Source organism: Echiichthys vipera (genome assembly GCF_963691815.1).
Source record: "Echiichthys vipera genome assembly, chromosome: 4".
Taxonomy (NCBI): Eukaryota; Metazoa; Chordata; class Actinopteri; order Perciformes; family Trachinidae; genus Echiichthys; species Echiichthys vipera.
Window position 1 is genome coordinate 27,921,214 of NC_139829.1, and position 15,111 is coordinate 27,936,324.

The following is a 15,111-nucleotide window of genomic DNA, read 5'->3' on the forward strand; positions in this document are numbered from 1 at the left end:
TTATTTCTTTGTTATAAGGGTCGTTTAGCCAAATTGGTGCCATTTGGCAGTTGCAACTGCTCAAAATCAAACTCTATTTCATTTTTCCAATAAACCATAACCGTAGCAAGGCAAATAAATCTATGATTATTTTTTGAGTGCTAAAAGCCAAATACACTGTAGCCAAATCATGGAAATCCACTTCTGAACCAAGCATTGGTGTCTGGCTGCAGGACTATCAGATTCACTGGCACTGGAAAAACCTCACGTTAAAGGGTAAACATCTACTTTTTGACAGTATCTGGAGATCTTTTATGGTGTTCTTAGAGGGAAGGAAACATTATAGGCACGTTCCAACTGTATGTAAACCACCAACAAACGAAATGGCCGTGTATTTATTGTACGTCTGTTTGCTTGTTTTTGGTTCTTTTATTTTTTATTCGAACTGCTTTTCTCTAAGAGCTGACGGATTATTTGTTTTTGGCTATGAAAAATAACTCATGCTACTGCCCTGTGATATTTATGTCATTTAAGATGAGCCTTACTGTGATAGTTTGTTTTGCACCTGTATTATATCTTGTTGTAGTGTGATTAATTATTCTGAAAATTAACTAACACACAAAAAAAAGTAAGTGAACAGTCATTTTGTTCCTATTCAGATTTAAAGGAAATAGGTTTTATTTGGTTAATCATTCAGGTGTAAAAGAAGAAGAATTACTTTATTTATCCCGCAACAGGGAAATTTAATTTTTTCACTCTTATTATTAATCATGTTACACACACACGCCCGAAATACACACACATGCACAGACAGGACCTATATACATGCAATTAATGGAGAGATGTTAGAGTCAGGGGGCTGCCAGTGACCAGCACCCCGAGCAGTTGGGGGTTTAGTGCCTTGCTCAACAGCACCTCGGCAGTGCCCAGGAGATAAACTGGCACCTCTCCAGCCACCAGTCCACGCTCCATATATGGTCCACACAGGGACTTGAACCAGCGACCCTACGGTTCCCAGACAAGTCACCTATGGACTGAGCTACTGCCGCCAATGTGTATGTCTATTTTGCTGTGAGGTGTTATTTTTAGAGGTTCCCAGCCGTTCTTTGACTCAGTTGTATTCCCACAGAAGGTGTAAGGATGCTTCAGGAGCCCACATTTTGGAGGACTTAATATTTTCGGTGGTTTGAACAAAAAAGGATGTGCTGCATTTCTCCAGGCATCAGCCCACAACATTTCTTCCACTTTTACATCATGATCCCTCATTCATTTCACAGCAAACCTTTTATCCATCAGTCAATGTAAGAGAGAATGGCTTCACCCTCAAAATGTACGTCCTGCAATTAAGGGTACAATGTCTCAAAAATAAGCTGCTGAAATGGGACACATCATATTAGGCTGGCAAGGATTGGGCAACGAGTGTTGCTTGAGCTTAACCTACCAATTACTGGGTAAAGCTGGGATGGCTGAAATTCCAGTATTCCCAAAACAATTACCACTCCCCCATCAGTCATCAGATAGTGATTTGTCTGAGGAGTCAAAAGCAGAACATAGCAGTCTCGTCGTCTTTCATCTCAGCGATTAGAAATCATTTAATCAGCTACTGTCACACTGACCAATCATAACAGTTGACCATAAACACCTTACTCTGTCCCCATCACAGTAAAGTAAAGACACCTACGGATTGAGTTCATAAATTATCAGCAGGATAGCTGATGAACTTTGCTCTACCGAACTCTTCCTGTGCCATCTGTCAGAAGTGATAACGCGCTCCGCCTAATGACACCTGTGCTCCTCACTTCGCACCATTAGCAGGTTATAAAGCGAGGCCTCTCCTGCACTTTCAAATCTCAAATATAGCTCTTCATCATCACCTCAACCACGGCACACATAATACGGTTTATTGTCCCCCACCCCGTTTCCAGGACTGGATGATATTTCTGCCGAAAAACAATGAGGTCATTTGTTTGTTTGAATTCTGAAAGTCTGTTTGGAAATCTGGAGGTGGCCTTGTGCCCCTGAAGGCCACGACGAGCATTGAGCGTACACGGTACAGTACATCGGTGTTCACTTACAAATCCCAGTAACTTGAATTCAGACACTGATGATCAAAATTAGAGAACAAAGTGTTATATGGGGATTTTTTATTGTTCAGAATTTGATAGAATATATGTTGTGGCTCTACCACTTCATGTTGTTTTAGGTAACCAAGGCAACAAAAACTTTTGTGAGAAAAACCGTGAGCAAAATTATAAAACAGTAACAATCATGTCAGAAGAGAATTCAATTCAATTCAATTCAATTTATAGTGCCAAATCATAACAAAAGTTATCTCAGGACACTACAGACTAGGTAAAGACCACACTCTATGACTTATTTATGATTTACATAGACCCAACAATTCCCCCGTAGAGTACGGTGGCGTTGAAAACCTTCACTATAACAGACAGGAACGTCAGACAGACTCAGCTCTGTGGAGGACGGACATCTGTCTGCACCGGTTGGGGAGGAAGAAAAGGAGAGAGAGAGAGAGAGAGAGAAGAGACAAAGACAGACACAAAGACAGAGACAGACACACTTCCAGTAACTATAATAATATCTATAGTAATGTGAATATGACTCATATGTTATGGCAGTTAATACAGCAGAATAATAGAAACAAGCACAGCTGAGGTTATAGATTATAACAGCAGCAGGAAGCGTCACGCAGGACCACGGCAGCAGGCACCACCACAATCAGCAGAGACCTGCGAGACGACAAAGCACATACAACTCCGGGGAAGAAGTTGAATTAGTAACATGCATTGATGAGACATGAATGATACAGAAAGAGAGGAGAGAAGCTCAGAGGATCTGGAAAAGTATTATCATGTAAGAGAAGAGAAACAGTGATTCAATAATGAATAGGAGGTGTAGAGGCCCCTGCTTTGAATGACTCCAGTAACTGTAGTGGGTTTCTTAGCCATTACGCTGATGCCGAGGATTTTCCAGAGATTCTCTATGGGGGTTTAAATCTTGACTCCGGGCTGGACATTACATTGTTTCAATATTCTTAGATTCAAGGAACTGCTTAACCTGTTTTGCAGTGTGACAGGGGCATCAAAATTGCGGGCTGATTGGGAGACAATAGCATTAGATGTATCGCATGAGGCTGAAGGAGGTTCACAAACATTTGCATTCACAAAAGTCACTGTTCTCTAATGTTGCCCCGTTTTCGTTTTCACAAAATAAAGGATTTAGTGAAGTGTCTTGGTTATTAAAAAAACACCTGCTAGTACAGCAGTGGTAGAGCCACAGCCAAATTCTACACAATAAAAAATAACAGCATTTCAGAATAAATCAAGTATTAATACTTTGTTCTTTCATTTTGATCAGCTGTGTTAGAAAGTAAAAGGGATGTGTTCTCTATTAACACATAAACTGCGCTCCCCATCTGCTGTAATACAGTATGCACAGAAGGCTAACTGCATTGACCCGAGCTGTAAGAGCTGGCTTTTAAAAAAGGTCGAGAGCCAGTCGTGCTGTGTGGCTCATTTTAGCCTGTTGCGTGGAGACTGCAATCCAGGTGATGCATCAGCCAATGGCAGGAAGCCAGAGCCAGACACGGGCATCAAGGTTGGTGTGGCTGATGGATGGAAGTGTAGCACCAGCACTTGCCAAGCCATTCCCACGGCCATAAATTACATGTTTACTGCCGGCTGTGGCTCTCCGTGCTCACCAACATTTCTTCTGATGTCAGCAGCACATTATCATATCTAATAGGGCCCCGGCAACCCGTGTTAAATGGGTGGGAGATTGAAGTGGCCATCGTTCCATCTCTGTAAACATGATTTACATCACAAACATGAAAATCTGGATATTTATAGACCCGTTTATGGAGTCGAGTTCAAACTCTGAAAGCTTTGGCGGTTTGTTTTCAATAGCATTTTTATTTAATGTAATCCTTTTACGATGACATACGTGTTCCGCAACCCTTCATCAGAAGTTATATGGCAGCAAATGTAACTCCTGTTAAAGCATTTACAGTAGAAAAGTTCATCACATGGAAGGCATGCACAGTGGAAGTGCACGACGTTGACTGAGGCTAATTACTCTGGATTTTAACAGGCATGGCGTACAACCGGTACCATTTACAGCCGTGACCATCCTTGAAGTAAATGAACAATCTTGAATGAGACCAGATGAAACTCTCCGCACGCATCCAGCACACACACACAGACCGACAGTCGCACACACACACGGACACACAACAGATATTTTCATGATTCTATCTCATCTGATGGAGAGAGACCCCAAACACCGAGTTGCACTGTCTTGCAGGTTGTGGAAAGCACTTACAGTTATAAAATAGAAAACCCAATATATATTTTTCCATTGATGATTACGCAGTAAATTAAGGGGAATCAAAGCTGTGATACAGCAAAAACAAACTGGCCATGTAATCCTCAGCAATTGAAAGATATTCCCATGTAACGACTGCCCCTACAGACTATATTAAAAAATGGATCAAACAAAAGCATCCTCGTACAAAAGAAAACAAATCAATGATGGTAATAAAAATAAGAGTACAATGTAAATATATATTCATATTTATAATTTTCTAACTGTATTTACAAGAAGATAATGACTGATGACGAGGGCCACGGTGCTGCATGTCCCATGGTAGTATATTCTCTGGATTTGGTCTGAAAAGCAGAATATTGTCCTTCACTACTGACAAAACAACCATGGAGGGGAAAAAAACAACAAAACAAACAAAATCCTGACAATATCAGTCAGTCCTTTCGATTCTCCGGACCCCTGGAATGTTCAAAGTGGAGAGAAGAGTGGGAGTCTGCTCTTTTTTTTTTTCCTGACTCTGTGACGAGCTGCCACTCCCGTTAATACAAAGTGCCCCCTAAACACCGTCCCCACCGAGAACCAGGAAACGGCTGCAATCTTCAGTCCGTGTGATCCCACAAGTTCTTCGGCGGCGTCTCTCCGGGCTCCTTTCTCACAGAGCACTAGTGTTTTTTAGCTTCATCTCTGGGAATGTGGGGAAGAGTCCAACCCCATGAGGCAGGGAGCAGAGGAAATGTCAATGTTTGTCTGAACGGAGTTGAGGAATCAGCGTTTCTTAATGGCTGCCCCGTTGGAGTGGGGAGGGAACTTTGGCAGGCAGGGCTCCTCGGCCCCGGCGTCGTGGGAGAAGACCGAGTCCTCGCCCGAGGAACAAGTGGAGCTGCGGGTGTCTGGGTAGCTGGGGGAATATTGATCCAGAGGCACTGACAACTCCAGATACTCCTGAAGGCAACAAAGGGAGACAGAAAGAAAGGAAATAAATCAACATTTCACTTTTAAAAACAGACATTTCTGCTTCTTCTTCTTCTTCTCAGACATTTCTGGAGGACTCACCTGGTTGGCTGTCATCGCCAGGCAGCGATCCAAGTCTTCTACAAGCTGTTTGAATGTGGGTCTATGAGAGGGCACGGCATGCCAGCAGTCCCTCATCATCATGTACCTGCAGAGATCAACAGGTTCACAATTGAGCAATCCAGATTATCTTGCCTTTACACTTTGAGTGGTAATTTCTAAAAAACAAATGATGTTAAAATATGGTTACATTCTTCTGAGGAGTGGTTTGAAACCTGTTTTCAGTAGCATACACTACATCAAGTTTCAAATATAGGTTTGTTCCTTGTGCAAAATATTGCCCTGAGCTCAGGGGTTTATTTAAGAGTGTTGCATAAAGCCTTCCCTTTCCTTTCTTAAGTGTTTTCACTAAGGCTTTTACAATAGTTACTGTCATAATACAGCACAGGTGCACTTCAGTTACCACGGCTGCTGAATGTTGGAACAGCCTAACGACCATGGGCTCGGTGAATTTGATTTTGTTTCTGTCGAGTTTGAACATGTTGATTGTTTTACGATGAGTTAACAAGGCAACTGAGAGAACGTTTTAGCTTGGTTTTAGAGCGTTATCCCCTACAGGTGAATGGAAAAGTCCCGCCCTAAAATAAACTCAAGCCAATCAACACATGCATGGCAAAATGCAAATGGTGAAAGTCCCCACAGAACAGAGCATTTGGTGGATTTCAGCAAATGTCCGATAATCTGTTCGATGAGGAATTCTGCCATAGAGACGGACCAAACACCATTCATCTAAACACAAAGCCCACATCGCCGTGACACAGACCTCGATTGAATAGTTAAGTAGCTTAAGGCAAAGAGAGGATTCTGTAAGTGAAAACCCTTTGATGTTTCAAATCCATATGGTGATTTTATGCAGCTCGTTTTTTTTCTAGGGCATCCTTAGTAAAAATTTAGGGCCAACCTTAAACTCAAGTGGTTTTATGCAATCAGGCACTGGCATCCAGCTGTAGCTGGAAGGTGACAGTCTAAAAACAATGCTGAACAATATGTTCCCTTTGGAGCTCACTCGACCTGAGAGCGTTTCATTTTATTGGCTGTCACACAAACAATGGCAGGGATCATCATTACGTTGCTAAGCACATGAAATCTTTCTCATACACAACATCGATGTGAGTATAATAGTGCCAACTGCTTGAGCCAAGCATGAGACACAGCAGCGACTGAGCAGACAGACGGTCTTGGCATTCACAGATTAAACAGGAAAAAGATTGTTTCAATCACAACACACATACCCCCAACAGTTTTACTATTAGTGCAGGCAACATCTGGTTCAGAGTGAGTCTGTTTGTGACTAGACGAGCTCAAAATCAGAAAACCACTCAAAACTGAGACTTTTATTCAGTTCATGTCCCACAATATCAAAGTGGGACACGTACGTGGACTCACTCAACATTAGATTTGCGTCTCTGTAACAATCACTTTCTAGAAAACAATCCTCATTATTTCTCCAGTGTGATGTCATCAACCAAAAATGCAGTTGTGTCAGAATTACATGCTTGTTTTGATCATGTAGAGACCATAGGTAGTGCACTGTCATGTGTACTAAAATGGTTATTTCACAATAAAAGACGATTACAATGCCTCTGGCCATGCCGTAGCATTAAATATCCCCCCACATTAATTTTTCCTTACTAAATAAGGAAATGCTTGAAAAGAGATATTAAGAGCTCAAACACAAACAAAAGAGTCTGAGGAACATGTTTGCTTTGAGGTGTGTAGTGCTTCCTTACAGCTCATGAGTGCATGTTGTGGGTTTGTCCATACGGTGACCTTCCTTCAGCAGTTTGAACAGCTCTTCCACTGGTACTCCAGGGTATGGAGAGCCCCCCAGGGTGAAGATCTCCCAAAGCAGCACCCCAAATGACCAGCTGCAGACAGAAACATACAGGACGAAATGTTTTCCTCACATTCAATCAAGACTGAATTGTAAAAGTAATGATGATGTGATACTCACACATCACTTTGGTTTGTGTATATCCGGTCAAACAGAGCCTCGGGAGCCATCCACTTGACTGGTAAACGACCCTGTGGAAAAGATAGACACGTGTTACAGCTGACTGCAGTATTAACATTCTTCCATGCTACACAAATGATGAGAACACTCACATTGGTGGTCTTCTTATAGTAATCAATGTGGTGAATATCTCTTGCCAGGCCAAAGTCGGCTATTTTCATCACGTTGTCCTCCGTTACCAGAACATTACGGGCGGCAAGATCTCTGTGGATGCACTGCACAAATAACAACATACATTACTAGAACTGCACAAACGTGCCGGCAATCAAATACAAAGTCTGAGATATCAAGAAGATTTAATAGATAACTTATTTCTTCTGTTGTTACCTTTTTGGAGGACAAATACTCCATGCCTCTGGCCACTTGGTAAGCACAGGACACTAGGTCTTTGATGGACATATTCTCCACAGGAACCTGGTCTGGGTTGTAGCAGTACTCCATGCCGGGTGGGCGCCGAGCTCGCAAATACTCCCGCAGGTTACCCTTGGATGCATACTCTACTATAACATACAGAGGACCTAGAAACAATTGGGAAGAAATATAAGAATAAATCGTAAAATCAACACCATCAAATGTAACATAACATTATATAATTATTATGTATTGATAATATTATTTTGTAAAATAGAGATCATGGCAGCTGTAAGGAAATTATCATAAGGGCACTGGAGGTTATAGGTGAATAAATAAACATAACCTGCACTTTTCCAGTCTTTAAGTCTGACGTAACAACCTTTCAAAATACTATTTTCAGGTCCAAATGCTCAGTTGAACAAAATAAACAACAATGGCCAAACATGTGAGTCTTTTATGATCACTTCTCTCTTCAGTGAGACCTTTTCAAAAAATGTGTTTAAAAAAAAAAAAAAACTCAGATCGGTTCAAACAAAGGGGAACACAGCGCTCGTAGAACAAGGCTTGGACCGCCTAGGACCTGGAAAAACTACTTTGACGGTTTTTACGTCATGACTTAAAGACCGGATTGACAGAAGCTCTAAATACTTTGAGATCAATAGCAAACTGAGTTGGTAACAGTTGGTAAATAAAGTGGAGTGAACGAAGAGCTTTGTGTTTCAGTGTGGAAGCAACAGAGCGGTGTGCACTGCAGGTCATTAGAGGTCAGTTTTCTTTACTTTTTCGTCAGGCATGACTGGAGTGAAGTGGCTGCAGCCGTGGTCAATTCAAACTGCGAGCTCGGAAGCTGGTGTCAGCATCGGTTACTCATGCTGTTCTACACATCTCTCAAAGTAGGGTTCACGGTCGTCTGGGGGACAACGGAGTGTGCGTATGGGCGTGTGTGTGTGTGTTTGTGTTGGTCTGAGCAGACCAGGGCTGGTCAACAGCAGACCCCTGACTCTCTGGTCCTACCATCCTGTGTGCAGGCTCCCAGCAGATTAATGATGTTCTTGTGCTTCCCAATGATCTTCATCATCTCCATCTCTGAAATGAGGTCTGACAGGTCTTTCTCTGTGGCGTCAGCTGGAGGGGAAGGGAGAGAAATCACATTAGGGCAATTAGTCAATGTTCTGTTGGAGGAAAGGCCCCAAAAGGCCTAGCAACAACACCCTGTAAGTATATACACCAACGCTGCATCTCTTTTGGAGTTAGGCTGCCATTTGTCCTGGAGGATATTTCCCTGGGAAAAGCACTTAAAGTAGGAGACAGTAAATGCTACTTTCCCTACATACTCACACCTCCCTGCACATTAATGAACACTACTTTATATGGGATGTCAAGGGTTCTCATAAATTTTTACTCTGCTCTCCCGTTTGCACAGTGGCTGAGAGCCAATGGCAGATGTCTCTTTGTATCTGTTCGTCACAGTTGTGGTGTTAGAAGTCTGCATGTCCCTGGAGCCCTGAGTTTCTGCAAAATCTAGAACTGTAAACTGAAGCAATTCATCTTATTCCATCAGATTTCTAGTTTCAGTATCAACCCATTGAAGTCTACATGACTGAGAACAGCAAAGAGAGCAGCAAACTTACATTTCAACATTTTGACTGCAACCTTGGTCACACGGTTTGGCTTCTCTTTGTCAAGACCCAGTGCCTCTCCCATCACCACCTGACCAAAGCAGCCTTCTCCCAGTGGCTTCCCAAGAACAAGTCTGTGAGGGGGAGAAGACACGAAACAGTCAATAACAATATGGTAGTATGTTCAAGTCCTAACCTGTACTGTGTGTGTGTGTGTGTATTTTTGCCTTTCATTTGAATGCTTTAAGTTGATTTTAAACTTAAGTTAAGATTCAATTTAAGAAACTTTGCTTTTGAGGTTTAGTTCAATTTGACAGACTGCGCCCTGTACAACCACACAGTTCTGGAGCAGTGCCTTGCGTAAAGGCACCTCAACATCAGCTTGTTTCCCTGTCCAAATGTTTTCTCCGGGACATACCTGTCCCGTGGAAGCTCCCAGCGTGGATCCTGGGGCAGTTCATACTCTGATACCCCTGACAGCATTGGAGATCCACTAGAAGAGAGGCGGGAGGGACGGACCAGCATCACTCCAGAGTGGATGGAGGAGCTGGAGTCAACAGACACCTGAGGAACAGAAGACCGACATTACTCCCCTCATAGTGGAACAGGCACAGGTTACAGGAGCTTATTTAGTCCACAGTGGCCAAGAGAAAATTAACTACAGAGAAGTTGATAAGATTCCATATAGGACCATGTCAAAACCACCCCAACCCCTTACACCTTAGTAGAAAAGAAATACTTCTCGAATACTCATACTTACCAGATGTACAAGACCTCAAGGAGCTACAATAAACCTGAAAGCTCTTTGGACGCATGCTTTAGGTTTGGTTAATATAGACATGAACTTTGGAAATGTACAGACGAGCCAAAGAGCTCGGATACTTTAAAGCTTTGAACTTACAAAATAACAAAATAAATGGCATGCTGAGAGACGGAAGAGATGAAAAGGTATACATTTTCCAAACCCCCTATCTACTTTCTGTTACCTGTCTGCGCAGAGGGATGCTTTTGGCCAGCTTGTGGACGGCCAGCTGACTGTTGAAGTCGCTCTTCTTTGAGGAGGTGCGAATCTTGACGATAATTGCGATGGCAATCATGACAGCAATGAAAAAGAAGCCCACGCAGTAGATGACCACCTCCAGGTAGGTGTGGCTGGCTGGGGGATAGTGCGGGACAGCTAGATGATAGAAGGGGAATGCGGGGTGACAGGGGGCAGGGAGGGGTGGGGTCAGCGGTCATCCATGAAATCAAACTAACACAGAAGGTCTGACTTTTTATACCCAATCACACCAAACACACCCATGCTTTCACAACAACACAAATAAAACTGAACACTCAAACACACACACACACCCGAACACACAGCTGGCCTGTCTAAAAACCAGAACCTTTGACACAGACCAGACAACAACTTTTTTGGAAGCACAGGGCTTCACACTAGTGGTTATTGAATCACTGTGAAATAGTTGGGATAAACCCAAATGACCCAATTGAACCAAATTCAGATCTAAACAAAAATACGTTTTTTTTTCCGGATAATTTTTTTTTAACATTAACACCAATATGAATACTTTGTTACACTCATAGATTTTTTTTTTTTACTTTTACAATTACTATAACAGTGTGCAAAGGATCTGAATTTTATGCAGCATATCAACACTTCACACACACACACACACACACTGTTTGAACACATCATTTCTTCTTCATCAAATAGCCTAATTCACGTTTCATGTCTACTTGTAGAACTAAAAGCAGCATACGACAGAGCATAAGCTCAATACAGTAGTTTAACTGCTTTGACGTTGTCAATTCAATATCGAATTCTGACTTTGTTTGTAAAGCAATTAAGAATGAATTATGTGTTGGTGCTGGTAATACAATGTTTCTTTTATCATATTAAATAACATATATAATTATAACAACACTTAAAATAAAACTGTCCAATTCAGATCTTGTTTTTTTCCTCCCATTCAGTGAAAACACCAACGTTTATTCAATACCAATTCGAGGCGTGCAATGGATTCTTTATTCCAGTGAAAAATATAGTTTGGAGCATAGCTTGGCTTGGGATGTGGCTTTGTGTGCAGGCACTAGCTCTCAAGAATCAGTTCTGAATGAGTTTCTCTTTCATACACAAGTCTACCTTTAAATCCTTTTGAAGTTACTAAGGATGCAGTTGGATGTATTAAGTATTTTCTTATTCTTGAACATCTCGACAGTCTTTTAAATCCATACAACTGTTTCATTCCTGCGCTGCATATTACAAAAAAAACAATTCTGGATGAATGAGCATATATGCCTCATGGACAACTTTAAAAGGGATTGTTTGGCTGTTTTGAAGTGGGGTTGTATGAGGTACTTATTGATGGTCATTGTGTTATTTACAGTAGATGACGGTTAGCACGGCGTGGAGTACCAACCGAGGAGCTAAGCAATGGACTGCTGTGTACACTTAAACTGAAATAGATTTTTTTAAGGTGGGCTTTTTTTAAGAAAAGAAAAAAGGGTGACTCAAGTTTATCTTGCCATCCACGGCAACTTCAGTGTCTGCTCCTATCTGCTTCTCCTAACTGACATGGTAACTACCATCTACTGTAGGTAATGCACCGACTATAGAAAGGTACCTCATACAAAGCCAAATCCTCCCTTTAACTTCGCTATTATTTTTTAATACAGTACAGTAATTTACATAACAAATCCTGCAGTGAGTTATTCTAGTTGCTCATTTGCTTTGTGAGTGTTGTATTTAAATTTAAATTCACATTTGCATTCTGCAATCGCAGTATTTTGTCTGGCATTGTGTTGCCTTTATTTTACTATATGCCTCATACAACTAATGTGTAATGGATGTTGAGCAATGCATCCCAAACCAAGGATGCCATACTGACTGAAGTGTACCGTAACACCCCTAACCAACACCAGCAACACAAGTGAGCTGCACTTGTGTGAAGAGGCTGACTGAGAAGCAGTTTGATAATTGGATAAATGCCCATTCCAACCCTCAGGAATGAGACACATCCACTACAGTGGGCCAATTATCAAAGCCAGCCGCTGTGCTCACAGCAGGAAATGACATCAGGAATACATGTCATTTGTAGTGCTTGTCAAAGAAAATCAACTTCACACCAAATCGAATGCAAACACCAGTAAAAGAGCAGAACGGAGGAGACAGTTCAAAGTGAAATCTGATCAGAGCTGCCAAACAACCCAACTAAAAATGAGAAGTTCTACCTGGCTAAGACCGTTAAGTATACCTCTATGTGGGCTTGTTTTTTAATGAACTACTGGCCTGTTTCGATGTGTTGATTTTTTTGGTCATGGTAGACCAGGTAGAAGACAGCTCTTGGGTTGTTTGTCATTTCTAATTTCATTTAAGAAACAGCAGAGCATGGCCCATACTCTCCCATCTAGAGAGTTTAGATGGAGCAGGAGCCATGCTGAGGACAGAGACAGGGGGAGTTTTAGTACTTGTAACTCGCCCTTGCTTCCTCTCACAATTTTCAACAGAACTAGAGTCGGTCAAGACCCTTTTCTGGCAATTGTGAAGGTGGACAGCCAGGCTGGAGTTGGAAAAGAGAAACAATGGAAATACAGGAGAGACAGAACCACTGATACCTTCAAAAACGGTCAACCATGCAGAGTGATGAGAGAACCCGATAGAATTGCCCGCCAAGCAGGTGTACTCCCCAGCGTCATCAAAAGACACATTTCTCAGTTGGAGGACTTCCATTTCCTTGTCCGTGGTGTTAAGGCCAGCGGTCTAGAAAATAACAAAGGAAGCAGACCCAACAAGAGGCCCAAGAGGGGAAAGGGAATCATGAGTAAAGGATTCTGAAAGAGAAAGGGGATAAAAGGAGCGTTCTCCTCCTCGATCCAACACCATCTGCCCAAAAAGTACCACGAGAGCCCCTGCAGAGGACTCCAGTATCTGTTAGTGGAGGAGCTGGTTAGGTTGACTCTGCGCTGCTGAACCCCACATTGCCATCACCACATCAAATACCTCAGTCTCATTTCTACATGCAAGAGAGATGGGCAACATGGAAAACTCCACAGCAGAACAGGGCTCACTTAACTCACACTTCCGCACTTCTGAAAAACTATGTAAGCATTAGACAAGGAGGTCTGTGAAACATAGGTAAGCAGAGGAGGACAGCTGGAAAAAAAAGGGGGAGAGAGAGAGAGAGAGAGAGAGTCTGTGACCCGTGCAGAGAGGACTTTGAAGGGCAAGGGAGCGAGAGTAATAGAAGAAGATGGCAAGAGAGGCCCTTTTTAGGAGGGCATAGCACAGGCATGGGGCAGGAATGAGAACAGGTCCAACATAAACCTGAGACTAAACACTTTCAACTGTTCTGCTGGGAATTTTCCATAGCGTCATTTACAGTCAGGAGCACTGAGGCAGGAGAGAGGGAGGGAGAAACGGAGGGAGGGAGGAGAGAAACAGCTGAGGTTGTCGGCCCTAGTTTTTCCTGGTAGTCCTAGAAGCACCTCCACTGTGTCGTCCCTGTACTGCTGCGTGGTGGTTACCTGTGTGCTCATATCTGGTGACAGTCAGCCAGGCCGACTGATTGGCCTCTCCTATATAATTGGACACTTTACATATATACTCTCCGCTCTCCTCCTCAGTCACATTGTAGAGGGTCAGCACCTGAGCGTCCGAGCTATTGACCCCAGAATGCTGGAAATAAAGACATGTCATGTGCATCACAGAAAAAAAGGAGTAGACACATCATCGGAGTAAATAATGCAGGAAAATCTGTTTAGGTTTTTTTTTTGTGGGGTGGGGTGGGGGTCATTTTCAGAGTAACACTAGCAAGATACAGTTCACATGATGCATATAATGAACTTTGGACTCTTTTACAGACAGTACTGGCTATCAAAGAAAATAACTGACACAGCAACAAAATACAATACCTACTCCAAATTCCAATATTTTCCTATTTAGCATTACAAGAAAAACACTTAAATTGATTTGTTGCTACGGGACTGATGAGAGAAAGCTCCTACCTTGAGGACACGGACATACGGTAAACCATCAGGACCAACTCGGCTCCCGTTGAGCTCAATGTGCTTCAGCCACTGGATATGAGGCTGAGGGTCGCTGAACACCTTGCACTCAAACTCCACGTCGCTGCCCACTACTGCGGTACGATTAGCTGGCAAGCCAGCCTGCAGGATGGGCCTGTGGGGAGAGCGCTCTGCAACACAACCAAAACATACACGAGTGTTAGTTTAGGAGAAGTTTGGTGAGCGGTGAAGCAACCAGGCAATATCAAAGACAAACACATACAACAATTCAATAGTACACACAGCTGACAGATTTTCAAACACGGGCCAAATAAATTCTGTCACGTCATGGCCTTGTTACTGGAAATGGCCCGGGCAGATAGCAAACAATATATAATTTAACCTGATACTGCGTGAATTACAGACTATAATTTCTTGTGTGGATAATTAAAGGGGCGATTTCCCCAGCTAAGTGCTGCTTGTGTAATTATTCAGAGCTGGCAACACTAGCAAGTTAAGTATCTGATCTGGAGCCGTTACTGTGAAAAGAAATGTTCTTGCGGCTCCATTTTGCTGACTGATAACTCTCCAAATTAAACTTAAAAGCCAAGAATCTGGCACAATGTCAAATGTCAAGGCTTTTCCGGCCAAGACAACCATGGGCACTTAGCAACTTCTTGTGACAAAACATTGAAGCCATATCACTGCTCATCGGGGTCTAGACCT

At 42.5% G+C, this 15,111-nt stretch overlaps 1 protein-coding gene across 2 annotated transcripts in view; it reads right to left on the reverse strand.

Moving 5' to 3' along the window:
* Nucleotides 1–3,233: 3,233 nt before the first annotated feature.
* fgfr1a (fibroblast growth factor receptor 1a) overlaps nucleotides 3,234–15,111 on the reverse strand; it is a 31,376-nt gene continuing 19,498 nt past the window's right edge. The window contains exons 7-18 of one of the 2 annotated variants that reach the window (XM_083913048.1): nucleotides 14,386–14,576; nucleotides 12,997–13,141; nucleotides 10,365–10,555; nucleotides 9,797–9,942; nucleotides 9,391–9,512; nucleotides 8,774–8,884; nucleotides 7,733–7,923; nucleotides 7,498–7,620; nucleotides 7,346–7,416; nucleotides 7,122–7,259; nucleotides 5,374–5,479; nucleotides 3,234–5,262 (exon numbers count right to left, since the gene is read on the reverse strand). In XM_083913048.1, the coding sequence (XP_083769174.1) occupies nucleotides 5,086–5,262; nucleotides 5,374–5,479; nucleotides 7,122–7,259; nucleotides 7,346–7,416; nucleotides 7,498–7,620; nucleotides 7,733–7,923; nucleotides 8,774–8,884; nucleotides 9,391–9,512; nucleotides 9,797–9,942; nucleotides 10,365–10,555; nucleotides 12,997–13,141; nucleotides 14,386–14,576 (1,712 nt within the window). In that variant the 3' untranslated portion in view covers nucleotides 3,234–5,085. Of the gene's footprint in view, nucleotides 5,263–5,373; nucleotides 5,480–7,121; nucleotides 7,260–7,345; nucleotides 7,417–7,497; nucleotides 7,621–7,732; nucleotides 7,924–8,773; nucleotides 8,885–9,390; nucleotides 9,513–9,796; nucleotides 9,943–10,364; nucleotides 10,556–12,996; nucleotides 13,142–13,905; nucleotides 14,057–14,385; nucleotides 14,577–15,111 lie in introns of both variants that reach the window. The other variant, XM_083913047.1, reaches the window with a different exon arrangement.